The following is an 18,728-nucleotide window of genomic DNA, read 5'->3' as shown; positions in this document are numbered from 1 at the left end:
AGGTGGGTCTCGATGGTCTCCAGGGGAGGAGATTCCACAGCCTCGCTGGGCAGCCCGTCCCAGGGCTCCGTCACCCTCACGCTGAGGTGGAGCTTCCAGTGCTGCAGTTCGAATCCTGACGGAGCGGGCAGTCAGACGCTGGGATGGGCTGCCGGACACTGGGATGGGCTGCCCGGGGCAGCGATGGATTGGGATGGGCTGCCCGGGGCAGCGATGGATCCGCCGCCCCCGCAGCCGCCCCAGCTCGGGCGGGACGCGGCTCCGGCTCCTGCGGGGCCGGCGCAGGGCGCATGCGCGGGGCGGGGCGGCGGTTGCGCGCGGCGGTTGGGGCGGGGGTTCGGCGGCTGCCGCGGGCGTTGGGCTGGGCTGGGCTGGGCTGGGCTGGGCTGGGCTGGGCTGGGCTGGGCTGGGCTGCGGGGCGGGCGGGTCCGTCCTCCTCCCTCCCCCTGCGGAGCCTCGGCGAGGGGCCGGCTGGGCCGCCTGCTCGGCGGGGGAAGCTGGCGAGCTGGTCCCCGCCACCCGCAGGTTGTGGCAGCGGGGGCCGCGCTGGGGCTGGCGGGCTCCTCTGAGGGAGCCGCAGGCAGCAGAGCACCCAGAGCCTCCCCGAGGCGGCCGGTGGCAGGTGAAAGCCGTTTGTTGTGAGCAGCTGCGCTGGAGCGGGAGGGGGGGGCTCGGAGGGGCCACTGGAGGGGGAGGAGGAGGCGGTCACCCTCTGGTACCTTGCTTATCTGGAGCTTTTCCTTCGCCTTAGCTACCTCGCGGTGGTATGGAGTCGGTATTAAGTGCGATTTCTTCCCACCCTTTTTAATGTGTGTTACCGGTAATTCTTGCAGGTTGTGTGTTTTACTGGTGAAAGTGGCAGTGGTAACTGACTAGGTTTACTGTAGTCATGTCAGGATCAGCCCCAGGGGAGCCTCAGACCTCCAACCCTCAGAGCACAGCTAGTGTTCCTGATCCCGCTCCCGTTGCTGTTGGACCTGGAGGCTCAAGTGACGTTTCCTTTGGTGAGCAAAATCTTAGCTTCACCACCACAGACGTCAGCCTTGTGGAGATGATGGAAATTGAGTATAGCCAGCTGCAGCGCATGCTTTACTCACATACGGAGGCACAAGCTAGTGAAGGTGAAGTGGAAGCCAGGCTCAGTTCTTTCTCTGCACCTGGTAATTCTGCAGACCCCTCTCTGCACCAGACCTCACTCAACACCAGTCAGGAGGGGTGTTCGTCAAACAGCTCTGGGAACCAGTCGGTTTACCCAGTTACCTGTCAGTCAGGATTACCTTCTGACAGCAATTTGCGAAGTTCAAACCCACGTTTGGGCTATGCTGACATTCAGGAGCTCAGAATGTTGTTACTTGGCGAGTCTAACCTCCAAACAGATAAAACACCTAACAGTAGCTCTGTAGAAGTCCCGGGACACAGTTTAGTAAAAGTTAAACATGATGAAAATTTTGCTGGGGCGAATAAAGGAAACATACTTGTTGAAAATTCGGCACTGACACCAGAGCCTAGATCTAAATCTGCAGTCAGAGTTCGGTTGGAAGACAGATTCAACAGCATCCAGACAGAAAACCCCAGATGTCAAGATCCCCAAGAATCTGGAATAACTCGTAACAAGTGTGTTGCAATTAATTTTAGTTTATGTTAAACTATGTATCATCATGTAGCTCAAAACTGATTTTCTTACATACTGGGTTGGGCTTTTTTAAACTGTGCCACTCAAATGTGGCTGCAGCTCCACTCAGATTAGGCCCCTCTGTATATTGCATAAATGGTACAGCTTGTAGTTCCAAAGTTCATTACTTTACAACTTTAGTCTTGATAATGTGTAATATAAATAAAGGTGAGAGAAGAACATTGCCTAGTTTTAACATGCAACTTGCTAAAAGCAAAGTTGATTTTTGATCGTAATTAAAATTTTAAGATTGATTAGTGTTACAATGTGGAAGCCTGACTTTGGGGAAGCTTTGAGCAAAATACTGTTTGACAGTCCAACCTTGTGACTGTATTAGAGTGCTGATAAAACATTCTGTGGAGGCATAAAACTGAATTGTTACTGCAGAGAGTAAAATACCTTCTGAGCTGATTTTATTTTTTTTTTTGGTCCCTGAATTAGGCAAGATGACAATTTCTGTTTACAGTAAATGAAAGTGTTTTCATGGTGATAGTTACTAGAAGTATGTGTAGCTGTAAATTCTTCTGTGCTCATTTTCAAGTAGTCAGTCTGGCATGTTTTCTGTGTTGTGTGTTTGTTTTTTGTTGTTGTTGTTTTTTTTAAGTTTAGTAACGTTGATTCGACAGCCGTCAGAACTGATAGGTGTTCCTCTTCATCAGCAAGAAAACAAGTGTGCTGTGTTAACAAAAAATAAGACTGCAGCTGCCACCCCTGCTTTACAGTTTGCATACCCCTTATTAACTATGAACACGTGTTCCACTGCTGGGAGTGCTAATCCTTTACAAGCACAGGTAGATGATGTATTCACCACTGCTTGCACTCTGCTCATTTCAAATGCTAATAATTTTAAACTCTTGGGTGTAATACAGTTCTTAAGGGTTTGTGTTAAAACTTGACTTGGCTTCAATAGGGATGATCAGAATGATCTGCCATGCAATTTATTTATTGTAATTCTTATTTTTAAGACCATCAAAGATACTCCAGTTAATATTGTGGCCTTTGTAATAATGTGCATCCAGGTAATGATCAGTAGGCCATTAGATCTCCTACTACAAAGGTTTTTTTCTTGAGTTTATCAGTGTATCAGCTTCATCTATGCAAGACAGGATGGAGAGACTTTGTACCATTTTCCATGGTTCCCTTTTATTCTAATTAATTTTGATGAAAACCACCTTTTTTACCCCCAACTCTAAGTCACCTCTGAAGCAAGACTGACAGCATGGCACTTGGAAATGTCAGGGGTATCCCCAAAAAATCCAACAGTCAGTTAAAATCCCTCTGGTTGTGGTTTGCAGAAGTAATTGGGATTTATTCTGATACAACACATTAAATCATGGGGCTGCAACTTTAGAAGTTAATGTGAAGATACCAAAATAGTCTCTTTTTGTCTATATAGTCCTGTAAGTATTTAACTTTTTCCTTTTTGGTTTTCACAGGCCTCTGGAACGCCTTGCACTATTTTGGAAGCTGCCAGACATCAAGACCTTGGGATACCCAAGGCATTATCCTTCTGCTATCAGGAAATTGAATCCACAAAGCAGACAGTGGGTGCTATGAATAGAACTTTGCCTGAGGAAGTCTGGATTAAAGTTGGAGGTAAACCATTTATTTTCTTTTCACTTAGCTTTCTCTTGGCCTTCAAAGCTACAATTTTTAATGAATTTGTGTGTTTTCTAGAAGGAATGTGATTTTAGTGAATGATAACGAGGTTTTTATGTCTGAGGTGTGCTGTAGGAAATGTAGGACTAGAATTCTCACAGAAGTTCACCAGCTGTGAGTTTAGCTGTGCTTTGAAAATTGTTTAGCACCTCTAGCTTAAAATGAGATAAACCCAAGATTACAATGTAGCTCTGAAAAGCTGGGCCTTGCGTAAGCAGCTGGTTCCTTTCCACACTTTCTGACTCCAAAGTTGATACAGCAGATCCAGTCAGTATCAGCTTGAAGAATGTTGTTTCAAGGACTGCCTGAAATGCAAAGATCTTGATGGTTTCTCAGGGAAGGCAGGAGCTGGGAGGATGTTGAACCAGCGCTGCCTTAGGGCTGCCGAGGGTCAGTCTAGCCTGGCAACCAAGCTTCAAAGATCATTCCACATAAATAACGTGGGGGGGGAAAGTTTCGTTTTCAGTGATCAGTGGGACATTATGAAGAGGTTCTTCTTTTCCCCTTTGTTTTTCCAAGAAGACACCTTATCCAAGCAAGTGATCAACAAAAGAAGCTGCAGCCGAATGAGCCCGTCGGATCCAACCATAGACCGTAAACCTCTGGCTGAGATTCAGAACATACCTGAGGACATTCAGAGCACTGGGGCTGCCCAGGGCCCTTGGCAGGCAGCACAGCCAAGTTCGAGTCTGCAGGTGCAAAGTGGTTCACAGGATGGAATCACTCAGCGCAGGGAAAGACACAACCGCCTGGAGAGAGACAGGAGGTAGACAAAGGGTTTGAAGCCTAAAACACTGATGCTGTAACATTCCCATAGTTATCCAGAGTGGAACGTACATTTGACATACTTTGTTTTGCCTACAAGAAAAAGCAATGTAGACAGTGAGGGCTGGGTGTTTGTTAGGGGGGAAAACTATGTCTGTTTCATTGTGGTTGTTTTTGTTGGCTTTTACTCTATAAATAAACAAGAAGAGAGAGTTCAAAACATTTAATGAAGTATCTCAAGATAAGGTAACTTGCCTTTAACACAGCTAACATACAAATACAAAGCTTGTAGCAAACAAAAAGAAGAAGTCCTCAAAGCCCATGGTTTGTAGTCTTGATTTTGAAATTGTTTCTCTTCCTCTTGCCCATGGGTTGGTAACCTTTTGTATTTGCTGTAGGCGCAGGATCCGGATCTGTTGTGACGAGCTGAATCTCCTGGTTCCCTTCTGTACTGTTGATACTGACAAGGCAACTACTTTGCAATGGACAACTGCATTTCTCAAGTACATCCAGGAAAGGCATGGGGATTCTCTGAAACAGGTGTGCAATCTAATCTCATTCTTGTTCTTGATAAAAATGTGAAATGTTTTAGATCTGTCGTAGCTAAAAGTATATGGAGTGCTTCTGCTTGATGCTGTTTGTGAAGAGCCTCTTTATCACTGAAACTTCCTTTTAAAAGTGCTTCTGTTTAATATCTGTCCTCATAACAGCTTCAGTTCAGTAGTGTGCAGTCACAGGCTGGCTGCAGTGAGGCTTTTCAAATGAGATTTTAGAATTTATTTATTTTTTCAGTTAGCCCAGCTCCTGAGCATGATACCAGCTGGACACCACTGTAGAACTAGAGTCCTCTTCAGTCATTCCTTGTCTCCTTAATGTTCTTTATTTCCTGTGTGTTTCATGGACTTGCCTTCTAGCTGACTTTCCTGGACTTAGTGGTTAAGGGAAGGGAATCACAACTACATGCCCACACTGTCTCCAAGTGGGCGAGAGTAGTAAAGGCTTATGAGCTCTATAAGCAGCTCTCATGCAACCACACCAGCAGTTGCAGCCCCAGAGTAATTCTGGCTCTGCTTAGTGTCTGCAGAGAGTAGATGGAGCATGGGTAGGAAAACCTGCTTGTCTAGACCCTGGTGTGGCTTCTCAGCACTTTCTACTACAGGTGTATAGTTTTATTTCCCAAAGACAGTAGTGAAACAAAAACATACATCTCAAGTAAATACCTATATTAAACATAATTGTTATTTATTTTGATTTTTAGGAATTTGAGACTGTGTTCTGTGGTAAAACAGGCAGGAGACTAAAAGTACCAAGATCAGACTCATTTGTAACGTGTCCAGTGCAGGAAAACACACATGGCTACGGAGACCAAGTAGTCTGAGCTGACTGCCTTGAAGTGCATGACAAGTGTGGTTAACTAACAATGGCCCAAACTGTATTTTAGTTTCTCCATTTACATGCTGAGTGTGAATTGCAAACAATAACTTGTAAAAATATATAAATAGAGCTTTAAAGAAAAAATTCCTTATTAGAAATGGAAAGTCAACTACCAGCAATAGCAGTCAGTGCTCTGCTAAGGGGGCTTTGGGACCAGGAGCTACAAGAAAATGTCTTGACAACTAAGTATTTTTCCACTTCAGTTATGAAAAATATGTTCTTTTTCTGTTTGTGGTTCTGCTTAGGTTTTTTTTGTTGTTGTTTTGTTGGTTGTATTTTTTTTTAATGATCCAGTAGAATTAGAAATAGCTGTAGAACATCCATCTGTCCTGTTATTTTAAAGACTAGCTGCAAATGTATTCTTCAAGTGTAAAAAGAAGTTACAGTTCCCATCTTATAATTTTTCTATTACAAATTTAAAGGCTATATTGGTTAATTAGGTGCACAGTTTCTAAACTGTCCTGCTATTATACATTCCATATTTGCCATATACATTTTAAACTACACAGCCCCAGAAAGTAACACAATGGTGTTAGCTATTTTTTTTAACACAGGACTAGTTTTGCTGTCTGTCACACAACTGTCCAACAGGTTCTTGTGTGGTTATTTTAGTCCAAGAGTGGTATATTGTAAAAAGTAGATTATTTAAATGCAGAAACTATTTTCATATTTAAACATTAATATGACTTCTTTGTTCATAAGCTTTAGCATACTAGGGCAGAAATAGAGTAGTGTGTGAGCTGAGAGTGGTTTTCTTATATTTATTAATAGATGATGCTAGCAGGTTTTAAAGTACAAAAAGGTCTCCCAAATACTGTTTAAATCACGGATACGGAATTTTGCAGCAATTTATTTCCAGACAATCCTAGTACAACCAGTTCTGGAAAACAGAGTTCAACTGAGTTAATTTGATGTGTATAATGACAGATACAACATCACAAAGAAAAGGTAAAAAAACCAAAATCTCCTTTTATTTTTACAACAGTTCATACAGGTGTTTTTGGCTGGACTTCAGAAGAGCACCCTTTCTTATTTGGGGTTTCAGTCACAATTACTGTGCAAATAGCTTAAGTAGAGGTTGTGAAGATGGTGTTATTTAATTTCCTTTACTGTCATATGGAAATGTACAAAAGAGTGTCCCCTGTATATTAAAATATATACATTATACCTCTTGCAGAATTCGATTGCAGGAGGATTACTATTTACTTGTCTTGGCAAATATTTGAGGTGCAATCTGAAAAACTGGTAATTGACAGCAGAGACATAAGCTCTGGTCTTTACTTAAGCCAGAATCTTAGGATATTAAAATACGAGATATTTATATGCCTAATTTTCATTGATGTGAGGTGCCCAAATAGCTCAGCAATGTGTATCTTAAGCAGGTTTGTGCACTACCTGAAGTCAGTGGGAACAGCACCAAGGAATTCAATGGACAAGGCTCAAACATTTATACAGGAAAATTAATGATCTCTAGTACAGTTGGGGAGGGAGGGTGATGGTAAAAAGGAACAATGCTTCCTCTTGCAGGTGTCCTGAACAAAGGGAGAAAGGGAAGGTGAGATTATTTAGCAGTAAAAATTCTGGAAAATAACTGGGGGGGTGGGGAGGAGAAAATACTCATAAAGCATCTTTTAATTACAAGTTTTCATCTGATGCTTTCTTTTTCATAGAACTGTGTCAAAGTCTCCACTTAATACAATAGAAGGAACATCTGTCCATTTATCACTAGGAGGATTCTGTCTGTTTTCTTACAATGTACCCTTTATTTAAATATTCAGTCCCTTCTCCACTTCTTGTACTGTTGTTTTATGATTTTTTGGAAGTTGATGCTCCAACAGCTCCCATGCAAGCCGATGTGTCACAAATTCCTGGAGTTCCCTGAGCCCCAATAGCACCAGGAGTACCAGGATCCCCTGGAAGACCGGGTTCACCCTGAGCACCATCCCGACCGTTTTTAGTAATTCCAGGTACACCAGGTGGTCCTAAACAAGAAGGGGAGAAAGATTACATTAATTATTAACCTTTTTTCATTTTTCATTTAATATGTGTGTGTGTTACTTTTAGAGTTCTTAAAATATTTTGAGTGTCTGTACATCAGACTTGTTATGGCCTGTTGAGTACAAGGTGTTGAATAAATTTAGCCTGAATCTGCAGTATGTGCATTGGATTTTTTAGACTGCCTTTGGATTTCCTGGCATTACCTTGGCATATGGAAGGCAGATGTTTAGTGTTGCACTTTTGTCACTGCCTGTAGAACTGGATTCCATCTCAGCACTGCTCCTGTTAGTGTAGGGCTCCATCAATAATAACAAGTCATTTGTGACCAGAATTATTTTACATTGTCCCTGAATAGTTTGCCCAAGGAATTTCCTGGATGTGGAATTCTCAGCTTACTTATTGTGACCAGCTACATCTGTCCCTCCTTCCTGGCCCTCAGCTTGCTCCTCAGATTCAGCTGCTTCAGTTCATCACAGCTCCTTAGCTGTGATTAAGATTCTGAATAAGGGAAGGAGAGGAGAGAGACTGATGATACAGAACACCTCCTTGACATAACAGATAAGGAGTCTCTTTAATACCTGTGTCTAATTTCACACATTTGCTTGCAATGACATATGTATTTTTTAATTGGCAAAAATAATTTCTGCTTTGGATAGACTCAAGCTATTTATTTTTTAATTTCTTTTTTTCCTTCAGATGCCAAACATAATTCACAAAACTAATTTCTGTAGCAGCAAGCTACTGAAGCTTTCTTACATACTGTAAAATACAATTCTGTCTTCCTAAGGGACAGACATATCAGGAGGTCTGTAAACCTGCAGTCCTGTCTTAATTATGATGAAGAGTTGGGGCCTGATTATTTTTATTTATGTGATAAACTGCACCTACTGCTGATCACACGTTTCCTGAGTAGGACACGTGCTCTCAATGCCTAATATGTGAAACAGCCTCTTCTTACACACTTTGGAAATGAAAACATTTAGGGATAAATGCAATTCTTTTATGGAAGCTAAGACAACTGGGTATAAATATTCTGGTTTTATAAAATTACATGGTTGCAGAGCCTGCTTTTGGTGCCTGTAATGTAACCATTGCCCAGATGTAATCACAAGCAGAAAAGCTGCTTCACTAGGTAAGCAAAATAAAGAATATTCTTTCAAGTTTCTAAGATACAATAATCTATTTGCATTGATTAATCTTTGAATCCTCTGATAAAGGATTCATGGGATTATAACCAGCTATATTTGGTTTTGGTAAAATGAAATAGAGTCCCTGATTTCTCATTTGATCCAGAAACCTGAGCTGCAGGTCGGGGGGCAGCAGCTGGTAGTCCAGGCTGTACCTCTCACTCTGGGCATTTTTTAAGCAAAGCATCAAAAAGACACGAGTCCATCAGGACACAGGCAACAGGCAGTATCCTTGGGCTTTAATCTGGAGCCAAAGCCTCCCAGTTGTTACACACCTTTAAATGAACTGATACACTGCTTGTTAATTAGTTAATTAGTTGCTGCATATGAAGTACCACTGAGAATAACAACCTTCTGACCCTGACACCACATGTGATTAGTTAAGAAGGATTCTGACTTCCCAGTCTATAAAATTCCTCTCCTTTCTCAGCCTTAGTGGAAGAAACCAAGAACAAATTAAGAGTCTGGCTGTCCCAGCAGCCTCTTCTCCAAAACACTTAGGCCTAGGCAGGAGTGGTGTGAAGAGGGGATGTGCTAATTAGGTTTACTGTCCACGTTATCTGCACCTACTGTGAAGATTACAAAGTGTTTATAGCACCCTCAATACACAGAGCTGCCCCTCTTGTGCCTTCACTTTAGTCATGGCTTATGGAAGCTGGAGCCTGGAAGGTTCCACCTAAACATGAGGAAAACCTTTCTCACTGTGAGGGTGACAGAGCCCTGGGACAGGCTGCCCAGAGAGGTTGTGGAGTCTCCTTCTCTGGAGACATCCCACATCCACTTGGGTATGTTCCTGTGTGACCTGCCCTAGGTGATCCTGCTCTGGCAGGGGGGCTGGACTAGATGGTCTCTAGAGGTCCCTTCCAACCCACTCTTGTGTTTCAGTGCATTATCTGCACAGCCTTACCTTGAAGTCCTTGGTCACCGTCAGGCCCATCGATACCTTGACCAACGGGTCCTTTGTCGCCCTTTTCGCCAGGGTCACCTTTAATCATAAACAGACAATTTCAGCAGTGAGTTGTGTACTGCAGCTGGATCCTGGGACAGGAAGGGGAAAGACCAAGAGGCACCCCAAGACCTCAGGACACAGCTAGGATCCCTGCACCCCTACAGATGCAAAACTGCTCTCCAGAACTCCAGCAGCTGATTTTTTCTTCTCCACTGCTGCAATCACTACCAGTTTGCAATGTATTTCAGTAGGCATCAAAAAGAAGCAGGTCAGTTTGGTCTCACTCACCTCTGGGACCAGGATCACCAAGCTCTCCTGTTGGCCCTCTGTACCCAGGGGGACCACGAGGACCGGGGTGCCCAACACTTCCCACTGTCCCAGGAGGACCTGGGGGACCAGCTGGGCCAGGACGACCCGTCATTCCAGGAGACAAGGGCTTTCTCAGGTTAGCAGCTAACTGTGCAATTTGATCTGGAAAAGGACAATTAAAAGCTGCATGTTCAAAACTGTCACTCTTTGCTTGGTGTTTGTCATCATCTGCCACCAAGGGTGCTTGATGGAGAGAGCAGCTGAAAACTGGGTGTCTGAGAGTCTGTGTTCTGCTCCCTACCACTGCTGCACACTTACTACTTCTGGAGAAGGAAACATTGAATCTGCCCTCTCAGCTCATCTGTGCCTTGTTGGGTTGTTTTTTTTTAACCTCTTTTGGTCAGAAATTTTCAGGTTTTTAAACCATTGATATTTCCTGGCTCCTAGACCACTGTAAAAGATACTAGGTATTCTAGAAGAGGATACTTAAATTATAGTTAAGGTTTCTGAAACAGTATTTCAGAGTGTAACAATGCTTGTGTCAGAGCTGCTTTCAGCACACTTTGTATGTGACCACAATGAATCATTTAAAAATACTAGTTGTGGAAAAATGAAAGACATCCCAGACAACAAGGTGACCTCCTGAATAATGTCCTTAAATTAAAGGTCAGTGTATTTTTTCTTATCGAGACAGAAAAATAACAAAGCTGAGGAGCTATCTTATGTTCAAGATCGACTCATCTTCAGCTAAATACAGTAATTACAGTCAGTTTTCTCCCAGTAATACTCACCATTTATCATTTCCCCACAGAGTTCTCTTATGTGTTGTTCACTGGCCTCTTTGCCCTGCAATTAACAGCAGAATCCATCCTGAAACAAATCCCCTATTGATCATCACCCCTGGCAGAAGCATCAGGATATGAAACTCCTCTCCAGCAGCTCAGTAAGATGCACAAGATCCCACATGGAGAGGAATGGATTTTTCCCCCTTTCAAAGGATGCCACACTTCAGCTGTGTGACATTCATGGCAGACATTCATTTTAATGTTAGGCCAGACATTGAATCTGGGGCTCATTTGGCCTTTCCTGAATGACAAAACACGAGCTCTGGACCAACATGTCTAACATTTGGAGCAGTGAATAGGAGTTGTATTTTTAAATGACCAACCTCTGACTGACTTTTGTAACGAGGGCAGTGACTGACAGCCCGTTCCAGTGGGCACAGACAGTCTGTCCATCACTGGGAGAGAAGATCAATCCTCAAGCTCTGCACTCTGGGAGATTTCAATTCAGAAACTATCAAGATGTTCATCTTTTTCCATGGGAAAACTCTGGATGCAAAGGTCGTTATCCTGCATGTGCAGGTACCTACTGCCTGCTCAATGCAGGACTTGATGTTTTGAATATGCATCCAAAATCCATGATCCATTTATTCCCATCAGGGACCCCCTGCCTGTGCCCCACCAGCAGGGAACACTTACTGGAGGCCCAGGTTTTCCAGTGATGCCAGGAACACCTTGCTCCCCCTGATGGCCCATGGGGCCTGGATGTCCTGGGATCCCTGGTACTCCAGCTGTCCCATTAGGTCCCTGGACACCTTTTGGACCAAGTTCTCCTCTTTTTCCTGGCTGTAATGCAGAAAAAAAAAAAGGACCAGTTAAAATGGAAGCCATGGTCCATTATTATCTCATGGGATTAATTAATTAATTAATTAAGCCTTTCTTTGGGTTCCCTGACCTGGCTGACCAGGTAGGAGTGTTTGGGTGGGTTTACATGGTAATAGGAGTCCCTGATACAACAAAATGATTACACACATTTTAGTGTTCTGAGTGCCACAGAAAATTGTCATTGTCATAGGTTTTACAGCATGACCATGACAAAAACCTGCTTCTAGACATCAATGCCAGAACAGTTTATGGAGATACAGCATCAGGAGATGCAACAAGCACATTCAGTCCCAAACCTTGTAGGGCAGGAGCCCACAGTGTCTGACACATACCTCTCCTTTTTGGCCAGGGGGACCAAAGGGACCCTGTCAGAAAGAAAAGGAAAATAAGAAGGCATGATCTCATCAGCAAATGCACATCTAACATCAGACCTCCCAAGACCTGATGTGCACCATGAGGATGGTGGCAGAAAGGCTTGGGCTGCCTTCTCCTTTTCACAGCCATCATGGTTGGAACTCTTTGAGGTTAAGCCTTACTGATCATATTAGTTCTTGATACGTGGGTGTCTAAACCCAGCTGTTATCTGAGGGGTCAATTCTACTGAATGGCTGCCTTCTCCTTTTCACAGCCATCATGGTTGGAACTCTTTGAGGTTAAGCCTTACTGATCATATTAGTTCTTGATACGTGGGTGTCTAAACCCAGCTGTTATCTGAGGGGTCAATTCTACTGAATTTAAGGACACCTACTAGTTCTCCTTTGTCACCTGGGAGGCCATCTGCTCCAGCCATGCCCTGAAAGTGAGATAACAGAATTAACACTGTACCCTAAGAGGGTTTTTCTGGTGCCTTCTCCAGAATATTTTCATTTGAGGGAATAAAAGCAGTTTGTGTTGTCAAAGGCTGCACCCAAGGTACAGTTTGGATGCCTCTGCTGACTACAGCAGGAAAATTACCACTTACCTGGTTGCCTTTGGGACCAGGAACTCCAGTAGGACCCTAAGAATAAGAAAAAGAAAGAAGGCAAATGAGCTCAAACTGTCATTTTCCTGTGAATTCCTGGTGTGGTCAGTCACTCAGCAAGGGGTTGGGAACTAGTCTCCCAGTGCCAAGTAGGAGGGACTGAGTGTCATTCATACTTCTCAGAAAGCAGAAGAGATTTTAAGTATCCTTGCTAGCTTTGTGGCCCTCTGCAGTCACTGGTTTGTGTTCTAGGACAGTTTCTCAGGCCTCTTGCAGAGCAGCTGCCAGGCCAGGCAGGACCTTCCCACTCAAGCCTGGTGGTCTTCTCTCCACCAAGTCCTCACCAGCCAGACCAAAGGGACTTCCTTGACATGGCTCAGCAATGCACTGCTCCCCACCTGCCTGGCACAGGGTATCTACACTGCCCTTTTTCATACCACCTCCTCAACTTCCTAAGTAAAACTAAACTGAATTCTGTGCTTTTTATCCTAGGCTTTAAAATCTGTCTCAGGAAAGTCAACTTTCTCATCCATCCCAGAAGCACAAACTCTGTTTTGCTTCTGACCCTCTATTTTTCATCATTGTCATCTCCCTCTCCTGACCAAACCAGCAATTTAACAGATTCACAAAGGAGGAGGTCCAGGATGACACTGGTGGCAATTGATCTCTGTCTTCCACACCTGAAGATGTGAGAAGGAGATTAAATTTCCTTCTGGTATAAACCAGACAAGAACATATTTGTACTACAAGAGCAAAAAGTCAGGATGGTTTTTCAGGGCTTAATTAGGCTGTCAGTTTCCCTGGGGATTTCGAGATACATGCTTCTGTCTTTGAGATTCACAAACAATACTGCCACAGGAATAAAATACATTTAGATCATGGACTTATTAACACCCTAGGAATAATCCAGGCAACTTGAAAAATCCTTCCACCTTTATCTATCTGATATTCACAGAGAGGCCACGAGACATTTCAACCCTTTTCATGATTCTGGGTCTGCCCAGCAGAGCAAGGGATCCAGGAGAACCCCAGATTTTTTTTCTCTACTGCCAAATCTACGTGGGAAATTCAGCCATTTTACCCTTCAGACAGGATCTCTACAGCATATTCAGTGATCTGGCATCTGCAAACTGACCTTTTTTAATAACTAGGTCTGGAGATGGCTCAGCAGAACAGAATCTTTGAGGAGGACAAGCACACATGACAAGGGCATGTCATTTTGCTCAAGCCAAGCACTGAATAAGTTAAAAAAGGGAAGATTTCTATTAAAGAAAAAACAATTCTCAGCAAAACAGCCAATGGACTGTGGAAATGCAAGAACTGCTGTGGTTATTTCTAATCCCCACTTTATGTTTCCTGATGGTAAAGGAAATACATCCTTTTCTGAACATTATCACCTAGATTTATACTTCAGAGTCCTGAGGCTCCATGAAAGTTTGTGGCAATAAAACCCAGTTTAGTGACCAGAGACTGTGTCCTGCAACAAACACTCCCTTAAAGAAAAGCTTAGCCACAAAGATTTTGACTCAAAACTGTGTAATTCACAGCCAGGAAGAAGTGACAGGACTTGAGGAGCATCAGCTCCACATCCACCAACTGTCCCTCACGTTTGTGTCACTGTCAGTTAAACCACACCAACATGTCTGGCCAAGCCCCTAGTGATGCCAGCATGGAGCTGAGAGAGACCTTGCCCCAGAGGGCTGCTGGCATTCAGAATCCTCAGGAATTTGATCTTAATAAAAATCCTTAGGAACAATATTTACCTACTACTACCACAGTCAGTAATAACAGTCAAATCCTTCCTCTCCCCACTATCCCACTCCAACAGGATGGCTCAAATATAGTCTCAAAGCTATTTTATATCTCACAGTCAAATGCACTAAACCTCTTCTGTTTTTCATGCCAGCAAACACACTGATCCACTGGTTTATATTCCTGGCCACAGTCAGTCCAAAGACTGTGAAAAAGCCTGTCAGTACCTGTTAGCTCAGGCTTGCAGGAATTATTAAGAGGTTTTTTTCCAAATTAAAAAAAAAAAGAAAAGCCATGATTAGTTTCAGGAGGGTGTGATGGGTTGGCTGCAGCTGGGTGCTGGGATCTTATTGATCCCTTCTTTGCAGTTCTCCTCTTAATAAACGTCAGGACCAGCAGCTGGGCTGGCAGTAAAGCAACCCCAGGGTGGTACCTGCTGCTCTCTTTGTCCTCCCCCCAGCAAATGCCATCACCCCCAGCAGCTCTGGCTCTTTGTTTAAGCTGTAAAGATACTACCCGAGGTCTTAGAACTGTCCCAGCCCAAACCTTGTGCCCAGTACCAAGCACGGAAGCTGGCTGTGCTGATTGCAGACAAACCTGCTGTGGTTATCCAAACTTGGTATTGCTTATCCACGCCTCCTGGGGAAAGGTGCTCACCAGCTGGGCTGGTAAGAAACAATCAACAGAATCACAGAATGCCAGGTTGGAAGGGATATCAAGGATCATCTGGTCCAAGCTTTCTAGGTACTACTACAGTTTATGAGATGGCTCAGCTCCCTGTCAAGCTGAGACTTAAAACTGTCCAATGTGGGGGAATCCACCACTTCTCTTGGAAGACTGTTCCACTGTTTGACTGTCCTCGTGGGGCAAAATTTACCTCTTGTGTCCAATCAGAATCTCCCCAGGAGCAACTTGTGCCCATCACCCCTTGTCTTTTCCACATGACTCCTTGTAAATAGGGAGTCTCCATCTTCTTGGCAGCCACCCTTGAAGTACTGGAACATGGTGATAAGGTCTCCCTGAAGTCTACATCTTAGAGCAACCGCACAACTTCAGAGCCAGAAATAAACCCTAGATTTTTAAATTATTTTCTTTTTCTTTAAGCAAAACATTCCACCCCCTCTCGGCTCTCTGGACACCAGGCTGCTCTGGGCAGGGGCCTCTTTCCCTCTCAACTCATACTTTTCACCGCAGTGGAGCCCTGACTGCAGACAGGACCCTGCAGCTCCACAATAAACCTCCTGTCTCACACTTCCAGGCTCAAAATCCCTCCAAGAGGCTTTTTTAACCTTGCCTGGAGCCAGCACAGAGGGGCCATTGTGACCCCCCCCTGTGATGCTGTGATTGCTTACACAGAACCTTCACCTCAGAGCTGGAGTCCAGGGAGCTGGGAACACACGCCTACTGTTCTCCTGCCCACCCCCAACAAATGTCACTCACTTTCCCCTGCTGGCTTCTTTTCAATGAGAATCAATTCATTTAAATAAAAAGCCCCTGTTATTCTGAGGCGTGGGGCCCAGGTGTGTTGCTGTTCAGAAAGGAAATAACTTTGTGAACTGTCATTTAAAAAAAAAATCCAGAAAATCTAATCAAGCATCTGAGTAACAAGCAGGCATGAATCAGCTCTGCTGTGCTCACGGGGAGCAAGGCTTTGGTGAAAGCAACAAACAAGGCAGGGAAAAACCCCAAACAATCCTGTATTCTGCCTAGGACAGGATTCCAAAGTCTCTTTTAAGCAACCCCTGCTGCCTAAACATAGTGTGAGTTCCTGACCTGAAGCAGAAGCAAGGGCAGGAACTGAAGAGCCGTGATGCACCAATCCTGCTACCTGCTGTGGGGTCCATCTTGGGCACAGAGCAGGCACAGAGGATGGGTGGGGATGCCCCATCTAGCCCTCCTACCAGGTTTGCTTGTGTTTGCTGGGCTGACATCAGCTACACCCTGTTTGGGGTCCCCGTTGTGCTCTAATCTCACATCTCTCAAACATTAGTTACAGATGTCTTGTCCTTACCCTGTCACCTAACTCTCCACGAATTCCAGTTGGACCAGGAAGGCCAGGTTCACCACTGGCACCTTTTGGACCCTGTTAGGAAAATAAAAAAGAAAGATCTTCAAGTTCCAGGAAACACGAAAGTTCACCAGTCTCCATAACATGTTCAAAAAGGTCCTTTGTCTTCGGTCTCCTTTCCCCCCAGGACCCAGGGACTGCTGTGGCTGCTGGCACCACTTGTGATGGTTGGTACAGCTCATTCCAACTTCTGCCCCACCACGTGTCACACCTGAGGTCACACTGCCAAAGTGCTCCAGCCTTTCATTCATGACCTGGTTCTTTCACTAATAAGGTCCCAGCTGTGCCTTCTGACCACGTGATACTCCCAGAAGGTTTCAGCCAGAGCCACTGGCCAACAAACACTAAAGATAAGTCGTTCCACCAGGCAGCTTATCTGGCCTTGTGCTCTTTCCACTATCCTCTGTAATGTGGGTGTCAAACTGGTTCTGGCAAATGGAAAGACACTTCCTATCACTTGTTGCCATCATGCACTTCTCTTGCCAGAACTTTGTAGAAAAAGGGCTTGCCACCCATGATGCACATCAAATCCCACTTGTCAGCAAACTGACCTGGAAACCTCTGACTCCGGGGGCTCCCATGGGACCTTGAAGTCCAAGTGGGCCCTGAGAAGAGAAAGACAAGCTTTGGTGAGGAGGAAATTCAGGGCCAGGTATGTTCCTGTGGGGTGAAATTGGCTCTCTTCTGACAGAGAGAAGCAGGCAGCGGAACTGCTGATGGACCTGATGAGTCCCTGTGAAGGGCTACTTGGTGTTTACTGAGCTTATTAACAAGTTGTTATTTTTAGAAAAAGTCCCTATTTGGATATATGAATGCTTAAGGATGTACCAGAGTCATGGAGAGTTAAGATCAATGACAGCAAAAAGTGGTAGCAGGACAGAACACAGACAATAGACATTAAGGGGGATCTGCTATCCTAATATTACACTTTTAATTGATCCAGTTCTGCAAGAAACTATTGTAGAATATGTGCTGCCTGCACCTGGCCATGAAAAATGGCAATTGCATCCTCTTGCTTGGCTGTACTTTGTACTACAGAACAGGGCAGCCTCTGCCACTGCAGGTGCTGTAAGAGCCCAGCTCAGCAGCCAGAACACGGACACTGCCATTAGGAGTCTCCATTGCTTTCTACTGAGAAAAACCACACAGGCAGTAGAGCTCTCAGGAGAAAAAAACAAACCCTAAGCAATTTAGGCACCTAAATCCCATTTTGTAAAGTGGCTTCTTGAAACAGATGCCTTAGGCAAACTTGTGTCACCAGGTGGGAGGGACTCCAGCTTCCTCTCCCAGAGCTCTTTCTGCTGGGTGTAGCACTGAGGGACACAAATAAACCTCAAACTGGCCTCTGCAGGCAGAGGATCAGTCAGCGTGGACTGTCCAAACATACCTGAGAAAGCAGCTGCCCCCAGGACTGCTGTGCAGGTGTTGAAATGGCATCTCTACTTCTTCCTTCTGAATTTTTTCCCCCTAATTCTTAGTCCCACAAATTCTCCCTAGTATCTGAACATCCACTGTAATCTTGTAAATTTTTTGGTGGTTGTCGTGTAAAGGATAAACCTTGTGTGACTGAGCGTAAACTCTAAACCTGTTGCCCTTATCCCTGCCTGGCTCTCAAGACCTGCACAGCTGTAACCTTGTGCAGAAACCAGGGTCTGCCCAAAAGAATGAGGAGACCTGCTGAAACAAAGTTAGAGAACTGCTCAGGTATTTTTGTGGTTACTGTTTCCACTAGATATAGAGCTCTAGGCAAGTTATATTAAATTGCACCAAAAATGACTCTGCTGTGCTGGTACCTTTTTTAAGTGGTGGGACCTGATAGAACCTGCCAGCCTTGGAATGGGAAGAAACCCTCCATATGCTACAAGAGATCAAGTCAGATCACTTTGAGTTGAACCGTCTTAACACCAGACAAATCCTGCCCCTCTCAGAATAGCTCAAGCTTAACTATATTTCATAAAAATGAGGACTCTAATACCAATCAGAAATTGGAAACCCCAGTTAGATCTGCTCTAGCATCCAGGGCAAAGTCTGCACTGGTGCAATTAGCTCGACTGCCTTTGATTTCTGGCTCTAATAAGAAGATGCCTTTTGTGGGCCCAGCTCTTCTGATGAAAAATTGCAGACATAAAAGCAAACATCATTAATTTAGTTTATTTCTCAGGCTGATTTCCCTCTCCTTGGAATTTTAAAGAGCAGCTGCTCACAAACAATAAATCATCATACTGTTCAATTTCATCCAAGTGGCACATACCAGAAATCATGTTAGACTTTGCTGTAGGCTTCTGATTTCAAAATGAGATTAAGAAG

General features: G+C 44.3%; 2 protein-coding genes across 2 annotated transcripts in view; one reads left to right on the top strand and one right to left on the bottom strand.

Annotated features, from left to right (window-relative positions):
• The first annotated feature begins 725 nt into the window (after window positions 1–725).
• Window positions 726–7,683, top strand: TCFL5 (transcription factor like 5). The gene is made up of 6 exons (XM_051632784.1): window positions 726–1,614; window positions 2,277–2,463; window positions 3,109–3,268; window positions 3,851–4,097; window positions 4,495–4,636; window positions 5,355–7,683. Exons 1-6 carry the CDS (start codon window positions 890–892, stop codon window positions 5,472–5,474), a joined length of 1,581 nt encoding a protein of 526 aa, XP_051488744.1. The 5' UTR covers window positions 726–889; the 3' UTR covers window positions 5,475–7,683.
• The window catches only part of COL9A3 (collagen type IX alpha 3 chain), a 35,469-nt gene continuing 23,220 nt past the window's right edge, over window positions 6,480–18,728 (bottom strand). The window contains exons 23-32 of the mRNA XM_051632781.1: window positions 16,973–17,026; window positions 16,365–16,436; window positions 12,602–12,637; window positions 12,389–12,433; window positions 11,973–12,005; window positions 11,455–11,601; window positions 10,765–10,819; window positions 9,953–10,135; window positions 9,623–9,700; window positions 6,480–7,512 (exon numbers count right to left, since the gene is read on the bottom strand). Coding sequence (XP_051488741.1) covers window positions 7,337–7,512; window positions 9,623–9,700; window positions 9,953–10,135; window positions 10,765–10,819; window positions 11,455–11,601; window positions 11,973–12,005; window positions 12,389–12,433; window positions 12,602–12,637; window positions 16,365–16,436; window positions 16,973–17,026 — 879 coding nt within the window. The 3' untranslated portion in view covers window positions 6,480–7,336. The remainder of the gene's footprint in view (window positions 7,513–9,622; window positions 9,701–9,952; window positions 10,136–10,764; window positions 10,820–11,454; window positions 11,602–11,972; window positions 12,006–12,388; window positions 12,434–12,601; window positions 12,638–16,364; window positions 16,437–16,972; window positions 17,027–18,728) is intronic.

This window comes from Apus apus, chromosome 15 (genome assembly GCF_020740795.1).
Source record: "Apus apus isolate bApuApu2 chromosome 15, bApuApu2.pri.cur, whole genome shotgun sequence".
Taxonomy (NCBI): domain Eukaryota; kingdom Metazoa; phylum Chordata; class Aves; order Apodiformes; family Apodidae; genus Apus; species Apus apus.
The sequence above is the reverse complement of the archived record's forward strand: the minus strand, read 5'-3'. Positions and strand labels throughout refer to the sequence as shown.

Bases quoted from the DNA above. Each gene is read 5' to 3' on its own strand.
- TCFL5 (XM_051632784.1), top strand. From the start codon at position 890: ATGTCAGGATCAGCCCCAGGGGAGCCTCAGACCTCCAACCCTCAGAGC. The intron at 3,269-3,850 runs GTAAACCATTTA...TGTTTTTCCAAG, and splicing joins AGTCTGGATTAAAGTTGGAG to AAGACACCTTATCCAAGCAA. The intron at 4,098-4,494 runs GTAGACAAAGGG...TATTTGCTGTAG, and splicing joins CGCCTGGAGAGAGACAGGAG to GCGCAGGATCCGGATCTGTT.